This window comes from Caretta caretta, chromosome 2, assembly GCF_965140235.1.
Source record: "Caretta caretta isolate rCarCar2 chromosome 2, rCarCar1.hap1, whole genome shotgun sequence".
Lineage (NCBI taxonomy): Eukaryota > Metazoa > Chordata > Testudines > Cheloniidae > Caretta > Caretta caretta.
The window spans coordinates 106,136,724-106,153,269 of record NC_134207.1 but is presented as its reverse complement, the minus strand read 5'-3'; the positions used below and the strand labels follow the sequence as shown (position 1 = coordinate 106,153,269).

At 42.4% G+C, this 16,546-nt stretch overlaps 1 protein-coding gene across 4 annotated transcripts in view; it reads left to right on the top strand.

Annotated features, from left to right (window-relative positions):
- Positions 1-2,449: 2,449 nt before the first annotated feature.
- CARMIL1 (capping protein regulator and myosin 1 linker 1) overlaps positions 2,450-16,546 on the top strand; it is a 256,037-nt gene continuing 241,940 nt past the window's right edge. For 2 of the 4 annotated variants that reach the window (XM_048840028.2, XM_048840029.2), the window contains exons 1-2: positions 2,451-2,894; positions 11,808-11,905. In XM_048840028.2, coding sequence (XP_048695985.2) covers positions 2,855-2,894; positions 11,808-11,905 — 138 coding nt within the window. In that variant the 5' untranslated portion in view covers positions 2,451-2,854. Of the gene's footprint in view, positions 2,895-11,807; positions 11,906-16,546 lie in introns of all 4 variants that reach the window. The other 2 variants (XM_048840027.2, XM_048840030.2) reach the window with 2 other exon arrangements.

Below are 16,546 nucleotides of genomic sequence, written 5' to 3'. Positions count from 1 at the left end.
GTTTTATTGTTAAACATATGCTGCTTGGAATTATGCTGCTGTTGCTCTTGTGGAATGAATTTGTTTTTCTCATTAGACATAAATAACTTTGATCTCCAAAACCTGTCACTTACTTTCAGAGTGTTTGAAATATGAGCTTTATGTATTAATCCACCCCTTCAGGATGTGGGACAGCCAATCAGGATCCTGCTGCAGTGAAAATGATCCTTTCAATGAAATTACAGGCCTCCACTAGAAGCTACTCTAAAAGTGTTACAGTATTCCCATTGCTGTTTTACCTCTTCCCTCCCACCCCATATAATAATTTGTCCTTGTTTTCATATGTATACACAATTATATGTATAATTAGGTTATTCAAGGGCTATATTTTTGTAATTTGATTGGTATGCACTTGCAAAATTCTCAACATAAATGTGTAAAGAGAAAAATATATTAAGATGTTATCTATTTAGTACTAGGAAAGGAGGGATGTTTGATTCCTTTCTGTCTACTACAAACTGGAAAACTTTTGCTTTTCCTTCTCTCTGAGACTGGGAAACAACCCCCAATAATGACATCCCTTCTTTATCTTCAGAACAGGTGCAAAACCAACTGACCTTCCCTAAAAAGAGAGATAAGGTATGGGAATGAGAAAGAGATAGATGAGCTTTGGATCAAAGGTTATCCAATCCATTTAAAGGTTTAAACTGATCCAGGTTTGGCAATCACTTTCCCAGGCAGCAGACGAGAAAAACTGACTTCATGGTCACAGTCACTCTATCATATAAACCTTAAAGAAACAAACAAAAGCCAAGTTCCTGGAATACAAATCCAGAGAGTACATGAGCAAAAGCAATTTCATTACTCTTTTTACTCATGGGTAATACTTCTATCAGAGGTCCCAGTCCTGCAACTGGGTCTGCAGGAGCAGATTCCTGCTCCCACACAGAACTTCACTGACTTAATGTGCGCAAATGGGTTCTCCCATGTGGAATCAGTTGCAGGACTGGGATCAAGATTAGATGATACAGTAGTAAAAATGAATGCTTACACTTCTGGTGCTAGCATTGTTGCAATGTTTCCCATAGGGATTACTGGTTAAGAAAACTGCTAGTGCAAATAAGGCCAAATAGTGATTACTGAATATGAAAAAGTGTCATTAATACAAAAGTGCAATTAATACAAAATCTTTTAATTCTGTTTGTGAATTAAGTAAAAGGTGATATCCTGAAAGGTCCTGACTTGACAGCCCAGATAACTGGTGAGTTTGATCCACAATCAGATACAGCAAGGACAGCAATGGAGCTAGTTGTCCCACCTTAGGCCTGTGTTCCCAGAGGGAGATACCAGCAGTAGTGGAGAGAGTTCCCTCTCCTTATACATTCAATTCTGTGGCCTCTCTGCTGAGGCTGCCAGTGCCAAGGTCCTTCTGGGGTCCCTTCCAACCCTTATATTCTGTGATTCTATTTAACTGGGATTTGGTCCTGCTTCGAGCAGGGGGTTGGACTAGATGACCTTCTGGGGTCCCTTCCAACCCTTATATTCTATGATTCTAAGGTGCAAGTTATGATGGTGGGTATTATTACTCCAAATTATCACTTTTATGATTTGTGTTGTGATAGAGAGCCTAATCTGGATTGTAACCCTGGCATACTAGGTGCTGTACAAACACATAGTAAGAGACAGCCCAGGCTCCAGAGAGTTTAGGGTTCAAATAGGCAAGATAGATTAGGGGAAAGAGAGGCATGAGTGATTCGCCCAAAGTCGTCAGGATAGGAAACTGATGACTAGAGTGAAAAGCACCCACATTTGATTAAAGAAATATGCAAGCCACATGATCCGTCTAGGAGCGTGACACTGTGTATAAGCAATATGGGACATGTCTGATTGCAACACCCCTTTGCAAAATCATTTTTCAGAGGCGGGAGAGACTTTCAGAACTCAAACTGCTTCACAATTAGATCTCTCGTGAGGCGGTCTTCCGCCCCCCAAGTGTCCGGGACCCCTGCAAGGCATGTGGTTGTGTCATCCGAGTGGTCCCTGTCCCGCAACAGCCCCCCCGCCTCAACTGTCTGGAAGAGAGGAAGGAGGCTGGGAAACAGGAACCCCTCCAATCCCAACCAGCAGATGGCCCCCTGGGCCTCTCTCTTTCTCTCTCCCGGCAGGTTCTGTGGCTCCGGCGAAAGCAAGGAGGGGCTGCTTAATGCCCCTAATTTGTCCTCTCTCTCCCTCTGCGCATGGCGTGTGCCTAGAAACTCTCCCGGCGGCGGGCAGGGCTGCCAACATGTCTCCCTGAAGGAGATGCTCTTGGCGGCGGGCGGGCAGGCGCGCGCGCGGCGCTGCCCGGGCCCCCGGGCGGGTGTGTGGCGGCGGCGGCGGCGGCGGCGGCGGCTTCCCGGCCGCGGACCGCTCTCGCGAGGGGAGGCGAGCGGCTCGGGCTCGGGCTCGGGCTCGGGCGGCGGCGTAGAGCCCTCCCCGGGGCTGCGCGGGACCGGCCGGGAGCGAGGAATTTCCACCTCCGCCCACGCCTTCCGCTGGCGCCGCGGGGCCCGTCGCTGCCCGCCGGGCGGGGAGGGGAAGGAGGAGGCGGCGGAGGAGGAGACTGCAGGGGAGCGGAGAAGGAAGGAGCCGCGGGGGCTGCGCGCTGGAGCCGCGGGTGACCCGCCCCTGGAGAGACCCCGGCACCGGAGCCGGGCGGAGCCATGGAGCAGTAACCCCTTGAGCCCTTCCAGCGCCGCCACTTGTCCCGTCCCCCCCCAAACCAGCCGCGCGCGCCCGCCCGCCCGGCCCCGTTTTGCTGGCGCGGGGATTGGGACGAGGGAGCGAAAGAGTTTCGCCCGCAGCGCCGCCGCCGCCGCCCCCCGCCAGGGCCACGATGAGCGAGGAGAGCTCCGAGGTGCCCCGGGAGCAGCTAGGTACGAGTCGCGTTTCTCTCCCTCCTGGGGGGCGGGGGGAAGGACGAGTCTGTTTGGGGTCCGAGCCTGCTGGGGAGGCGGCGGGCAAGCGGGGAGGCCATCATGGGGCGGGTGGCGCTGGCCATTGCCCGCCGGAGCCGGGCCGGGGGGAGGCGTGGTGGGGAAGGTGCCGCGAGGGCGAAGGTAGGGTGGGGGATTCAGCGAGGGAAAGCCAGGCTGCAGCGCCTCTGTTTTTTTCTTTTTTCCCTTGGCACTGCTGCTGGAGAGAGTTGCTGCTGGGGGGTGGGGTGGGAATTACAGCCTTTCAAGCCCTAGAAATAGCAGCCCAGTCCGGAGCGTTCAGCCGCTGTGAGCCAACGAAAACCGGAGTGAAAGCCCCGTTTCAGGGGCTGAAAAGTAGACCGGGCATGTCCCCACCCTGGAAACGCATAGTGACACTATACATGGGCCTTCGTGACAGCACCGCATACAGCAGTGGTTCTCAAGCGGGGGTGCACCGAGGTCTTCCAGGGGGTACTCAACTCCTCTGGATCAGTGTTTCTCAGCCTGGGGGTTGTGACTCCCGGAGGGGTCAGGGTATGGGTTTAGAGGGGTTGCAAATGCGGGGCCTGCATTAGGGGGTGGGAAGCAGGTCAGTTGCCCAGGGCCTCACACCACAGGGGGCTCCGCAAGGCTAAGTTACATGCTTCAGCCCCGGGTAATGGGGCTCGGGCTTCAGCCCTGCTATGCAGGGCACTGGCTTCAGACAAGGCTCACAAGTCAAAAACAGGAAGACAAATCAGCCTCCTGAAATCGGTACAGTAGTCTGGAAACTACCTGAAAGCGGTACAGTAGTTGTGAGAATCACTAACATACACTGTGTCAAGGTTGCAGTCTATAAACGGCAGTCCTTGAAAGAAGTAGCCTATAGATTCAACATGGAAAGCAAGTGGTTAAAGGACTGTTGTTTTTATTTAACTTGTAATAGCAAGAAAATTTATAGTTTAAAACTACTTTTAACTTCTCCATTTCCTTTTATGCCCTTATGCATATTTATGGTGCCATATACAATTGTTTGGAGCCCTTTGAAATACCTGTGCATAAGGGTATGAGTGAGGGAGGATATTTCAGAGAGCCTTAACTTTGACATTTTCTTAGCTTTTGACATGTTAGAACATACACTTAATTTTATTCCAGCGTATATATCTTTTTGTAATTTAGTTCTCTGGGCATGCAATGTGTAAGGTAGTGTACAAAGAAAAAACTATTTGTTTATTACTCTCCACAAATCACAACTGATCACAAGTGGTGCTAAAGCTGCTTGAGAGCTTCTATGCCATGAATTATTAGTATAGTAGGTGGTGGGGCTAGGTGTAGACAGAGAACATTTTGAACAATCAGCTTTTTTTTGTCTGCCTTTAAAACAGCCAAATATGTTTAACTGTTGAGCAGCTAGCATGTGTTAACGTTGTGAATGGATTTCCACTATAAATTAATACGTGATGGGTTAAGGTGTGTCACTTATGCTAAGAGAACCATGGAGCAAAGCTGAGTCATTATGACACGTCTTCCACAAACAAGACATTAGATTGTACCATAAAGTACCAACATCTGTTACTAACTTGAGTGAAATTTCAGAATTTTGCTCTGATCTTGCAAGCTTATCTACATAGGCAGACTTGCTATTGCAAGTTAAATAAAAACAGACTTCTAAGCACTGGCTTTCTATGCTGAATCTACAGGCTACTCTTCTCAAGGCTTGCCGTTTATATATAACAACCTTGACACAGTGTATGCCAGTGGTTCTCAAGACTACTGTACTGCTTGTCACCCTCTCACTGAGAGCCAACTATACTTCAGTGGGTCCAGGGTTCTGTTCACACAGATCAGCATACAGTATTGGGGGCCTTAGTGCCTGTGTCTAATTCGTATTTTTGTTTGCTTACATAATTTATTATGAAGAGAACACTCTGGTCATAGTGGAGTGTTTCATAAGGAGGAAAATTTAATTTTCTTGCTAGACAATTCAGGTTCCCTAGTGATCTGAGAGCTCTGTGAAAAGGACATTGAGCAAAACTTAATGGGTAAAACACATCTGATGAAGTGAGCTGTAGCTCACGAAAGCTCATGCTCAAATAAATTGGTTAGTCTCTAAGGTGCCACAAGTACTCCTTTTCTTTTTGCGAATACAGACTAACACGGCTGTTCCTCTGAAACCTGTCAAAAATGGCTAGACTGGGAATCAGAACTGCCACATGCTTCCTATGTGACCTTCAGCAGGTCACTTGGGACACAATATTCAAAATAATTTTGAAACACTTGCAGCCTGGTTTAAGTGGTACTTGGATCACAGGATGGGTACCCAGAAATGGAGACCATCAAAATAAGTGCGTACTTGAAAATATGGGCCTTAGCTTCCTGTTGCCTCATGTTTCTGGTCTGTAAAATGACTTGAAAAATGCACTTGCTAGTGATGGGTAGGAAACGTTCTTTATGTGGGGAATTCTGTAAAATTTTAAAAAAAAGTTTCTAGCTCTTAGTTACAAAGATAACCTTAGTGTGAATTGGTGCCATGAATTTTTCCTGAGTCTCTACTCCAGTGCCTCTGATGGTCCTTTATAGCTTTCCCAGCCAACAGCACTGTGAAATGGACAAGTTTGTAATCAGTTTTGCTGTTGCTATTTAAAACCCTGTGTGAAACTGACAAGAATCAAGTCAACTTCATTCTGCTGCTGCTTGAGAAAGCTGTGAACAGTGGCAGAAACACTTGGAGCTATTAACTGGGGAGGAGGAATCAAAAGATAAAGGCTGGGATGAGGCTGGGTAAAGTTGTAGAGATACCACCAGTACTCCTCTGACAGCAGCCATGTGGCCTGGAGGGACTAAGTTTCTGACTACTGCTGGCTGGAAAACAGAATTCCCCTCCTGAAAAAAATTTCAAGTGTTTTGAAAAAAATGTTCATCCCAAATTCGCAGGATGGATTTGAATTAAATCGAAGTGATTTAAATCCATGATTTAAATCCATGATTTAAATCACTAGTCAGGAAGACTCAATTTAATCATGGATTTCTACATAAAAGTGCATTCTTGTTGGTTGGTATAACCTTGGTACATATTCTTCACAACTCAGAGATAGATGTAGGTTTCATTTTTAAAAGGTACACACTATACATTTTTAAAGTGATTTATTTTGAAAACTTTTCAGATTAGTTTTACAGCTATATCGGAAAATGAATGATTGTTTGGTTATTTCATTTACCAAAGGTAATTGAAGCAGATAGTTCACCTCCCAGTGACCTCATAAATATCTCAGATTCAACAGGTTAATCATTTATATTTGGAAGATTTTCTTGCCATGCTGTATTAGGAGGAGAACATCACCAGACAGACATTTAAATTGTTTTATTTAACTAAAACAACAACCATTGTATTCTGGATTTTTTTCTTCAACAGCAAGCATAATATTTTAACAAAACAAGCATATGAAATTTTGAATTTAGTTCAACATCCAATTTTTTAAAAATCAGGTTTGTTTTTGTTAAAATTGTTTTTAACTAAAATAGTTAAATGAAATATATATTGTTTTTTAAAAAAATTAAATTGACTGTGTCAGCCAGATCAACATGAGAAACTTAAAAGATTGGCTTCTGCAGGTAACTCAGTTGTCTTCACCTTCATTTTCCTGTTTGTTCATAATCTGGAAAAGAAAAACAAGCTTTCCTGCTTTTTCAGGTCCCAAACAATTTCTCAATTTGGAATGAATTAGTCCAAAGGAAATATTCTCTCTACACTTGCAGAAGAAGCTACTGCTGTTAAAAGTGAGATGATCACTTCAACAGTCTCTGAATCCAAGTGCTTAAGTGACGTCCACCAGTACACTGGTGTGACTTTCTTTAAAACATCATCAGCAAACATTTATTTCTTGAATGGTTCACTCTTAGCTTTGAAGTTTATTATAGTTGGCATTATGGAGGGATGATTGCTGGAGGTCCATGTCATAGCCAACTCCTCTTCTTCAGTAGTTAACATTTGACCTTGGTACTGAGTATTGAGAATATTTGCAAGAAAATGAGCTGGAGATAGTGCTTGTCCCATTCCTTTTTTCAGTGCTTGTAATTTAACTCTGTCATTGCATAGTTCTCTTTTTAAGATCTCACTCCGTTCCTTCCAAATTTCAACAGCGTCAGCAATAAAACCGCTATTTCCCTGCATTCAAGGCTACAGAAGTAGTATTCAGGGTACTCAGCATGTGTTCAACATTTCTCGTAAGCCCAACGTTGAGAACTTTGGCTGTGACAGTGCCATTTATTTTTTCCCGATTTTGTTCACAAACTGTCATCAGATTAGGCCAGTTCTTGATACAGTGCTCAAAACAGTGCACTGCTGAGTTCCATTGCACGTCTTGTGGGAGAGTTAGCTTGGTTCTTCCCACTTTTTTCGGAGCAGCTGCTGCAAAGTGGTTGTTATGGAAGTATTTTGCAATTTCAACAACATTAGCCTTTATTTCTGGAGCACTGAAGTCTTTGGCTAGGAGGTGCATCAAATGAGCACTGCAACCGCATGTTGTTAGCTTGGGACTCTCTTCTAAATAATTTCTTCTCATCTTGGATACATTTGAAGAATTGTCTGTGACCAAGCTGCGTACTAGACATTTGAATTTTTTTCCACAGTTTGTTACAGCTTTTACTGCTGCTTCTTGTAAGTATTCTGCTGAGTGTGCATTTCCTTATGTATCAATTGCTTCTGTACGGAAGACATTCCCTTCTTCTGTTGTCACGTGCACATACAACAGGATCATTGTGGACGTTGCTCCACCCATCAAGACTCAGGTTAACAATTTCACTCTCTAGACCTTTTGCACACTGCTCAATTTCTCTTTCCTATACTTTATCCAGCAATTTGCCTGCAACATCTGCTCTGTAGGGTGGACTGTATCCTGTTCTTAATGACTGAACCATGTAAATGAAGAGGGGTTCTCAATCAAACGGAAAGGAGAGTTTGTTGCATAAACAAAGTGGGCAATTTTTTCATCAATTACCTCTTTTTGTAATCTGCTGGTTCTTATCACAAACTTATCTATGGTTGTTTCTGGATGATGGAGATTTTTTTTTTTCTTTTTACTACAGGTGATACACAGTGGCTGTGACATACATGATGTGACTGAAACACTGTCATGGGCAGATAACTTTGAAACTATAGAAAATGATGGGGATCTTGAAGGTGGATAGTCTTCAGAATCCTGTCTGTTGAGGATGGATTCTCCTAAACAAAATAAGTCAATGCAATTATTTAATTATTATTACCATACTGCTCATTTAGTATTACTCATTGCATTCACTGACACTCAGTACTACTTTAAAGGTGAAATTGTAAAAGGGAGACCTGCCCATTTCAGCTCTTTATTTTTTATCACAAGTGCTTCTAAAATGATAGTATCATAGAGTAAGAACTGTATATTTTTTGCTCAAACATGAGAATTCAAGAATAGTCCAGAAGGAAGACAGGCAGTCCTTAAGAAAGAAGTATGAAATAAAAAAGTTTACCAACCTGAAGATCCTACATGTTCAGACATGTTCCTTTCATCATCTTCAACGCAACTTCCTCCTGAGAAGGAACACTTCTCATGATGTTGTTTCATTCAGGCAACGAGGCCTTGCATTTTTTTGTTGCACTGTTTGCATTTTGCACGCATGCCTGTCTTACCCACAGGTAGAGGGACTTCATTAAAATATTCCCAAACTGGGTCTCTTTTATGGCCTGCTGCCATTGTAGGTTTTCCCTTCAAGTAAGAGCGTGATTTGGTAGATCTCAAATCAGTGAGGGCTACACTCAGAAAGACCTCAAGACTTCTGGAATATGCTGCTCAAACAGTTTCACTTTTGTTTCTACTGCCTGTCCCTCCTTTCTCACATTTATCTCCAGACTTCTTCTCCTTGTCCAGATCTATTCCGCCCCCAACAATCTTCTATTCATTGAACTTTTTGCAACTTTGCACTTTTAGAGAGAGAGAAGGGATTGACTCTGTGTATACAAATTTGCAGAGGGGGAATAGGGTTGAGGTCTGTTATTTCTCACCTCTATGTATTATTTATTTACTTAAAAACATTTTTGCTGTTATCTCTGGAGACACAAATCCAGGGTTTGAGAACTGTAAAACTAAGCATCTCTGATGGTATCTTCTAGACTGAGCCCCGAGTCCCATTGGGTAGATGGAAAGATTAACCTAAATAATCTATGCAGAAGCCCCTGGAATCCCATGAGATTGGGTCCCTCATCCATGAACTGTTGGAACTCATTTACAAATCTTTTCTTAAACATTACATGAATATATTGTCTCATACTATAGAATTAGAATTTATAATCCCTATTCCAAGATGAAATACATGATAGCTCAAAGATATCTTAATTAAAACTATCTTTAGATAGGTTTTTTCCTCAGTAAGCATTTTATTTAAAAAAAATCTAATTAAAATAAAAATTGATTTTTTAAAATTTTTTTAATCATTTTTATCCACAGTGCAAATTGGGATAAAAAGACAAAAATTTGAAATGTTTCATGGGAGAGAAAGTCTCTAATTCCATTTTTCAGGAGAACTGAAATGACATTTTTCAGCTTGCTCCCGGGCTTGCCCAACTTCCTGGGGAGTGAGCAAGAAAGCCAGTCAGGAAGTCCGAGCCCCTGGGAGTCTACCAGATGGACTGCCACAGATCCAGGGAGCCCAGTAACCTGTCAATCAGCCAGTGTGGGAGCAGGCTGCCTGGCCAGCCACAGGATTTTCTGATGCAAAATTGAAATATTATCTCAAAAAAATTTAGATTTTCTGGAAATAGCATTTCCCATTGGAAAATCATTCCAGCAGAAAATTCCTGACAAATTCTGTTTCTGACTCATTGTCATACTACTGCTTCCTGCTTGCAGAAATCTGTGGCTTTGTCTAGGCAAGTATGAAAGGTGTGGTGTTAGTTCTAACACATTTTAACTAATACTTGAAAAATTTAATATAGACAGGGGACAATGCCTTTAACATGTGTTTAAACGGATTGAGTTAGAGCCTAGTTGGGAAGCCTATGTTTTGGCTTTTAACACCACTCCTTTAAATCTTAGCATAAATAAGGGCAAAGTGAAAGAAAAGATAATTTGCCTTTTAAAAAGTACCAGTTATGTACGTTTGAAAGGCCTTTTTCCTCCCAAGTACCATTTTTTCTCTCTCAAAAAAGAAAAGTGAATGTAATACTTATAAGAGGTGATAGATTGACTGCCCTTGTGGCTGAATTCCTCTCTTTATCCACCCGTGACAGTAATAGTGTAAGCTTCCTGACATTACTTCATGGACAGGCTTGAGGCCTTAAGAGAAGAGTGGTTAGTTTGGTCTTTATGTTCATTCAGTACTTGGTTGCTGTGCTGAGAGTGTCAAAAATTATGTAAATTAATATAAGTTTGGGTGTTGGTTCCATGAGGTGCATATGTAACCACTAGGCCTTGGCCTGAAACCAGTACTGCATTTCACAGAGCCTCTGTACAGCAGTCAGTGGTTAACATCTGGAACTGGGCTGGATTTCCATCATAAATTAGGTGTGGAAAAACTCTGTATTCTATTATTAGAGCCATCTGACCACCAAAATATTAACAATAAAGGGCTGAATTGTGCTGCTACAGCATGTCCATTGACTTCAACAGGGTTTTCAGATGAAGTGAGAGCATAAGTTTGTTCATAGTGTTTTAAAGTAGTGAAGAATGAGCCATTTGATTTTTCACATACAGTAGTTGGTTCAGCCAGGTTATAAGCGGTGCTCCCAAGGTGGCTTGTCTTGGGGATATTTTTAGTATCCCAATAGAATGGGAACAGTGTAGAGCAGTGGTTCTTAAACTTTTTTTTTCACAGACCACCTGAAAATTGCTGAGGGTCTCGGTGGACCACTTAATGATCTTTCCAAATATTGTTTGTACTGGTCGCTAACTATAGTAAAGCGCTTTGGATAAAAACCCCTTAATATAAAGGGGTTAATATAAAAAAACCCTTAATAATAATCTTTTTTTGTTCTACAAATAAAAGCACACAACTCATATTTTAATATCAATAGCCTTACCTTTCTAATGTGATGGATGTGTCCTCTCTTCCTCGCTGCGGCAGCTCCTGAGCTGGGGCTGGGAAGGAGGGGGAGGTCTCGCCCTCTCTCTCCCACCGCGGCAGCCCCCAAGCTGGGGCTGGGAAGGAGGAGGGGTCTCTCCCCCGACACAGCAGTCACAGAGCTGAGGCTGGGGAGGAGGGCCACCTCTCCTCAGCAGCTGCAGCCCTGGAGCTGGGGAAGTTGCCTCTTTCTCTAGTCGCTGCAGCCCTGCACATCCCAAATCCCCCCCACCCCCTCTTCTCAGCCCACTGCCCCCTCCCATCTACCCCCTATTCTCCTCAAGGCCACCACCTCACCTTACATGTGCATCTTCTCCAGGGTACAGGCACCTAATAAGTGGAGCCACACCTGCATGTCTCCATTAATTAGGTGGGTGGCCCTTCATTCTCTTGTGTGTGGCTGCCCAGGTGTGCATCTTAGGGGGAACTATCCGCTGACCACCTGAATGGAGTTCGCAGACCATGGACCTCAGTTTGAGAATCTCTGGTATGGAGAAATATGAAATGACATTCCGCTATGTGCAGCGTAAGACTTTAGTATAAGTCTAATCTCTACTCAGGACAACAGACTTGTTCATTAAGTAGCTGAGTATATGACAAACTTCTCATAAATTAATTGTGGCTTTATTTTTTTATTGGAGTCAGACTGATGTGTGCAGCAGAGAGGTGCAGGGTGGAAAAATGTCAGTTAATACAATAAGACTGAGGAATTTTCCCTGAAAGTTTGAAAATATTGTTTGTTTTTTTTTTTTAAACTCTTCTTGACAATGGAAGTATTGATTAAGGTGTTCTCCATTATTTCAGAAAGTATCAAGGATGTTATTGGGAGGAAGATTAAAATTTCAGTGAAGAAAAAAGTAAAGCTAGAAACCAAGGGAGATAAAGTGGATAACAAAATATTGGTAAGTACAGTATAGTAACTCTAATTAAAGTAGATGAACATTTAGGAGAAGCTCATTTCAGCTATTGTTAAGAAACTAATTCTCCCCATGGAAAATTGTCTACATGTACTCTGAGCAATGTATCACTTGTTTTCTCTATTTTCTTGCCTTGTGTGGTTGAAAACTGTGCATATATCTCTAGGTTATTGGTTATAACATCCCACAGGTTATTCTTGTTGTGGTCTGACAAACTTTTGAGTGACCATATCCCAAAATAAAGGGGACTGTTTATGGATTCCTTGTGTTCCTTAGACTCTCATGGACATCAGTGGGAATTCTGAGTGAGCAAGAAACACAAGATCAAACCCATAAAGAATTGTATCTCTTTTAAGAATTTTTAAATTGTGTCAAACACTGTGTTTCACTTGAGGCTAGAGACACTGCCAAACAGTGTAACACTGTCTAGTCTTTTAAGAGATTAATCTATTATTTGTATTTGTTTGTTTTGCATAGGTTGAGGCTATTATAGTTAAGAGTAAATGCTCTTTGTATGTGACTCTATCATTATTTCTAAAACTGTCCAGGAGGAAAAAGTAAAGTTAATCTCATTCAAGTATATTTTCCTGTTTTCTCAAGGCTAATATGTCTGTCCTTTTAGATAAGCAGAGAACTGTAGTAATGTGTTGGTACTGGTACATATTCTCCTCTTGCATACTTGGATTTGTATTTAAAAACAAACAAACCAAAAAAACCCCATCACAATGCTTGGGCATTCATTTGCCAGTGTGTTTGATACGTACATGTGGGGAGAAGCAGAGAAAGATAATGAAGTACAAAGACTGTAAGAACAGATTTAAAAATTTTATTAAAGCTAATGTTAAAAAATTATATAATACATAGGTTGGGAAAAGTGTGTCTGTACATCTGTGTATAGTGCTTAAATCATCCACAAATATAAAGTTTTCAAAAGTCATATGATACATAGAGTACGTAATCAGCAATAATCCAAATTTAGGTGAATAGATTTAACAATACAGTTTAGATATTAGAATCCGAATGCTCTGGTACATCACTCATGAAAAGTTGTACAGAGATTTGGTTGTGAGAGGAGATTTTCCCTCAGTAATTAAGAATTAGGTAGGTTGTCTATTTAGAAAATACAGTCCATGAGGAAAGTATTTCAGTTACTTTCCTGACTGTGCTTTACTACTATAAAATTTTGCGGGATATTTTGAAATGGAATGCACTGTTTACTGTATCAGTAAAGTTATAGATTTCAAAGTTTTGTTGCCAAGAGCAGGTTCTTATAGTTGGTGACAAGAGGCACTGAGTTGATATTATTTGTGTTTTGGAAACAAGTTTATTTCTTAAATCTAAATGTGTGAATAGTTTGCATTCTGTCTTTATAAAGTATGTTGGTTATTCCTGAGCAGTAGTGATGTTGATAATGGTCTATCTGTCTGTGAGGACAACTACTTAAGGAGTTTGAAATATCTTCTGCGTAACATCTGTCCAAGTATCTTTTTATAAGCAACTCTAGGGCCTACAGTTTCTATTAGGTTGGGAATGTGAATGTTGATTGATAGCCACTATTTATTTGAAAGCCATGTTTACAGAGTAGGCTGACAGATTCACTGAAGCAGTAACACTTGATTGACTTTTGACTTACACAGAATCATTATTGTTATCAATAGCAGAATATACTGTGGAAATATTGTCTACTGTTCAGGATTGATGGAAAATACTCTTTAAAATGATAGTGTCAAGATTAGCCTGGGTCTGCGTGAGGCAGGTTTTATATTTCTTTTTTCAAGTTTTGTGACTTCGTGTATGAATTTTATTTTAAATGTATAAGCTTAAATCGTGTCCTGTCTGCACAGTGAACATTTTTATCCACCTACACACAGTACATGGCAGTAAAAGAATGTCAGGCTTTCAACCTGTAAGGGATATTTTGAAAGGACATCAGTAAAACTTTTAAAAATGTGATGACTCAGATAATTTTGTCTCTTTTTTGAAATCTAGTCTCCTAAGCTCTCAGCTGGTGATTTTAATGTTTTATGACTGGCTAGATCTGCCTCTTTTTTATGAGTTACAAAAGTGTGTGAACATTTATATAAAAATGTCTCATTCATTGCACAGGAAGGAGGCTGTTGTCTGTAGGACTCCTGCCTCGCTTGTTGCAGAATTCGGAAGGTGTACACCTATTGCACACTGCCTAGAGGAACTCCGCTCAGAGGCATGAACAGAAAAGGGATGGATGGCCATCTTGGCCATCGCCAGGAGGAGGCTGATGAGGAGGTCTTGCCACTGGGTTGGGCCATGGATGGGCTATGCATAAATGAGGAGGTTGGGGGGAGAAAGGCAACCAGAACTGCATAAGAGGTTCTGGAGGAGCTGGAAGAGGGTCTTCAGTCAGTCATACATTTAGGTAGGGTATGCCAGAGTCTCCCTCTTGCTGCAGAAAGGATAGGTGTTGTGGGAGTTTATATACTATGCCAGGTACGTGCCCATGATCATGGCTCCATGGAGGAGCAGCCAACTAATATCCCTGATGGGCCGTGGAACCACAGTGGGGTACAAGCTGGCCCACTGGAGTTCTTCTCCCTCCTCAGGTGGCTGCAGGTCCTGCCATTTTGGTGTGAGAGTGGGACAAGAGGGGCAAGGAAGTAGATGGTAGGAAGCATGAACACATATAGAGGTTTCCTAGGCATGGTTTGGAAATAGTCTGTCTGGATGTCATTTGGTTGATTTATTACTTATTGTGGGTGGCCAAGGAGGCTCATGGGGATCAGGGTTATGTACCTGTTGTGGTTTCCAGGAGACAGTGGGCCTCAGACCACCCATAGCTAAAGACACTCCCCTTTAACCAGTGAGGAGGGGCCAATGAACCCAGGCCACAACTGAATACTGGGGACAACAAATGAAAAAACAGTAATGGGAGTGAAGATCATAAGGTATAAATCCACCCAAAACTAAAAGCCTGCCCCTTCAGCCAAGGGGGCGGAACCACTGATACCAGGCTACTAGTGACTTCTCAGGACAACAAATAAAAATACTGTACGGGAGTGAGGTCAAAGGCTATTAATGAGGGTTCCAGAGGGGGACACCAAGCAGAGAATCCCAGACAGCACCCACTGCTCCTCATAGGTGTCTAAGGAGTCGGTGGACTCTGTGTGGAAGTATAAATGGACAAGGGAATGGAAATAGGCCCAACAGAGCACCTCCCCTCCTCCTCCTGCTATGATGAATGGCTGACTTGGCCAGTATCAGAAGGAGGTTGATGAGGAGGTCTTGTGACTTTGTGGGGCCATGGATGGAGTGTGCTAGGACAGGAACTGTGGGGAGAAGAACAGCCAGAACCTCAGTAAGAGGTTCTGGAGGAGCTAGAAGAGGGGCTGCAACCTGACGCAGTGTGCTGGGGTCTCCCTTTTGTCACAGAAAGTACAAGTGTCAAGAGTTTATGAATCACCACATGATGTCTCTGGTGAGCTGTGGTACCGGAGTTGAGTACAGACTGGGTCCACCGGGGTTCTTTGCCCTCCTTAGGTGGCAACAGGTCCCATGTCACTTGGTATTGGGGCAGGCTGTGAGGGCGAGAAAGTGAATAGTGTGACGTATGAGTGTATACAGATGTTTCCTGGATGTGGTTCGGAAGTGGACTGGCTGGCTGTTATTCAACCGACTTAGGTTGCATGTCAGGGGTGGCCAGGGAGGCCCACAACAATCAGGATTGTAAAGGCAGAGGCTTGCAAAAAGAGAAAAGATGGTTTCCTGGTTCAGGCAATTTGCTGCCCTGGGAAACTGGATCCTATACCTTCCCCAGCCACAGAGTTGCTGTGTGATGCTGGGTAAGTTACTAAAACCAAACTTTTCCCCTGATGGTAACTAATGGTGTGTTCCTCTTGCTGAGGTTTCATTTGCAGAAATTCTGAGCACTCTGCAACCAAAATCAATGAGAGCTGTACTGTCAACATAAAAATCACGATTTAATGGTAAGTACTCTAAAAAATCAGGTATTAGCCATCCCAAATTGGGCAACCAAAATTAATGGACATATTATACCTTAATCTTTTTATGCTTCAGTTCTAATAGTGTGCAATGAGGAGAACACAAAATATTGAATAGTTTACTCATTAGTTGAGCACCATCCATCTTGTGCACTGAATGAGGCAGAGTCCTGTAGAAAAAATGTTAATGAAATTAAAAACCATATCATAGTATATGGGCACAAGGGGGCTGATTTAAGCGTGCCCTTAATTCTGGCATTTCCTAGCTTTGGAGTGCTTGACTTTGCAACCTTAGCGCTCTTTTAGCATAGGTTTGTGTGCATTAAAACAGTGATGTTTAAAATATATTTGCCAAGGGTCAACATATTTTAAAATACCACTCGTTTTCCCAGTCTATACCAGTCCAGAGAGGTTAAGTGATGTGCTCAAGATCACAGAGGAAGTGTGTCAAAAGCTAGGAATAGAATCCAGGTCTTCTGTTTCCCAAAGCAGTGTTTTAATTACAAGACCTTTTATTCTTCCTTCACAGTAAAATAATACAAAAAACCCCAGCTCTTCAAGAAAATGAAATTATTTAAAAATTACTGCACTTTGCAGGTGGCTAAATGCACATGACCTATGGCCTTGCAATGGAAAATATATTCAAGGTACT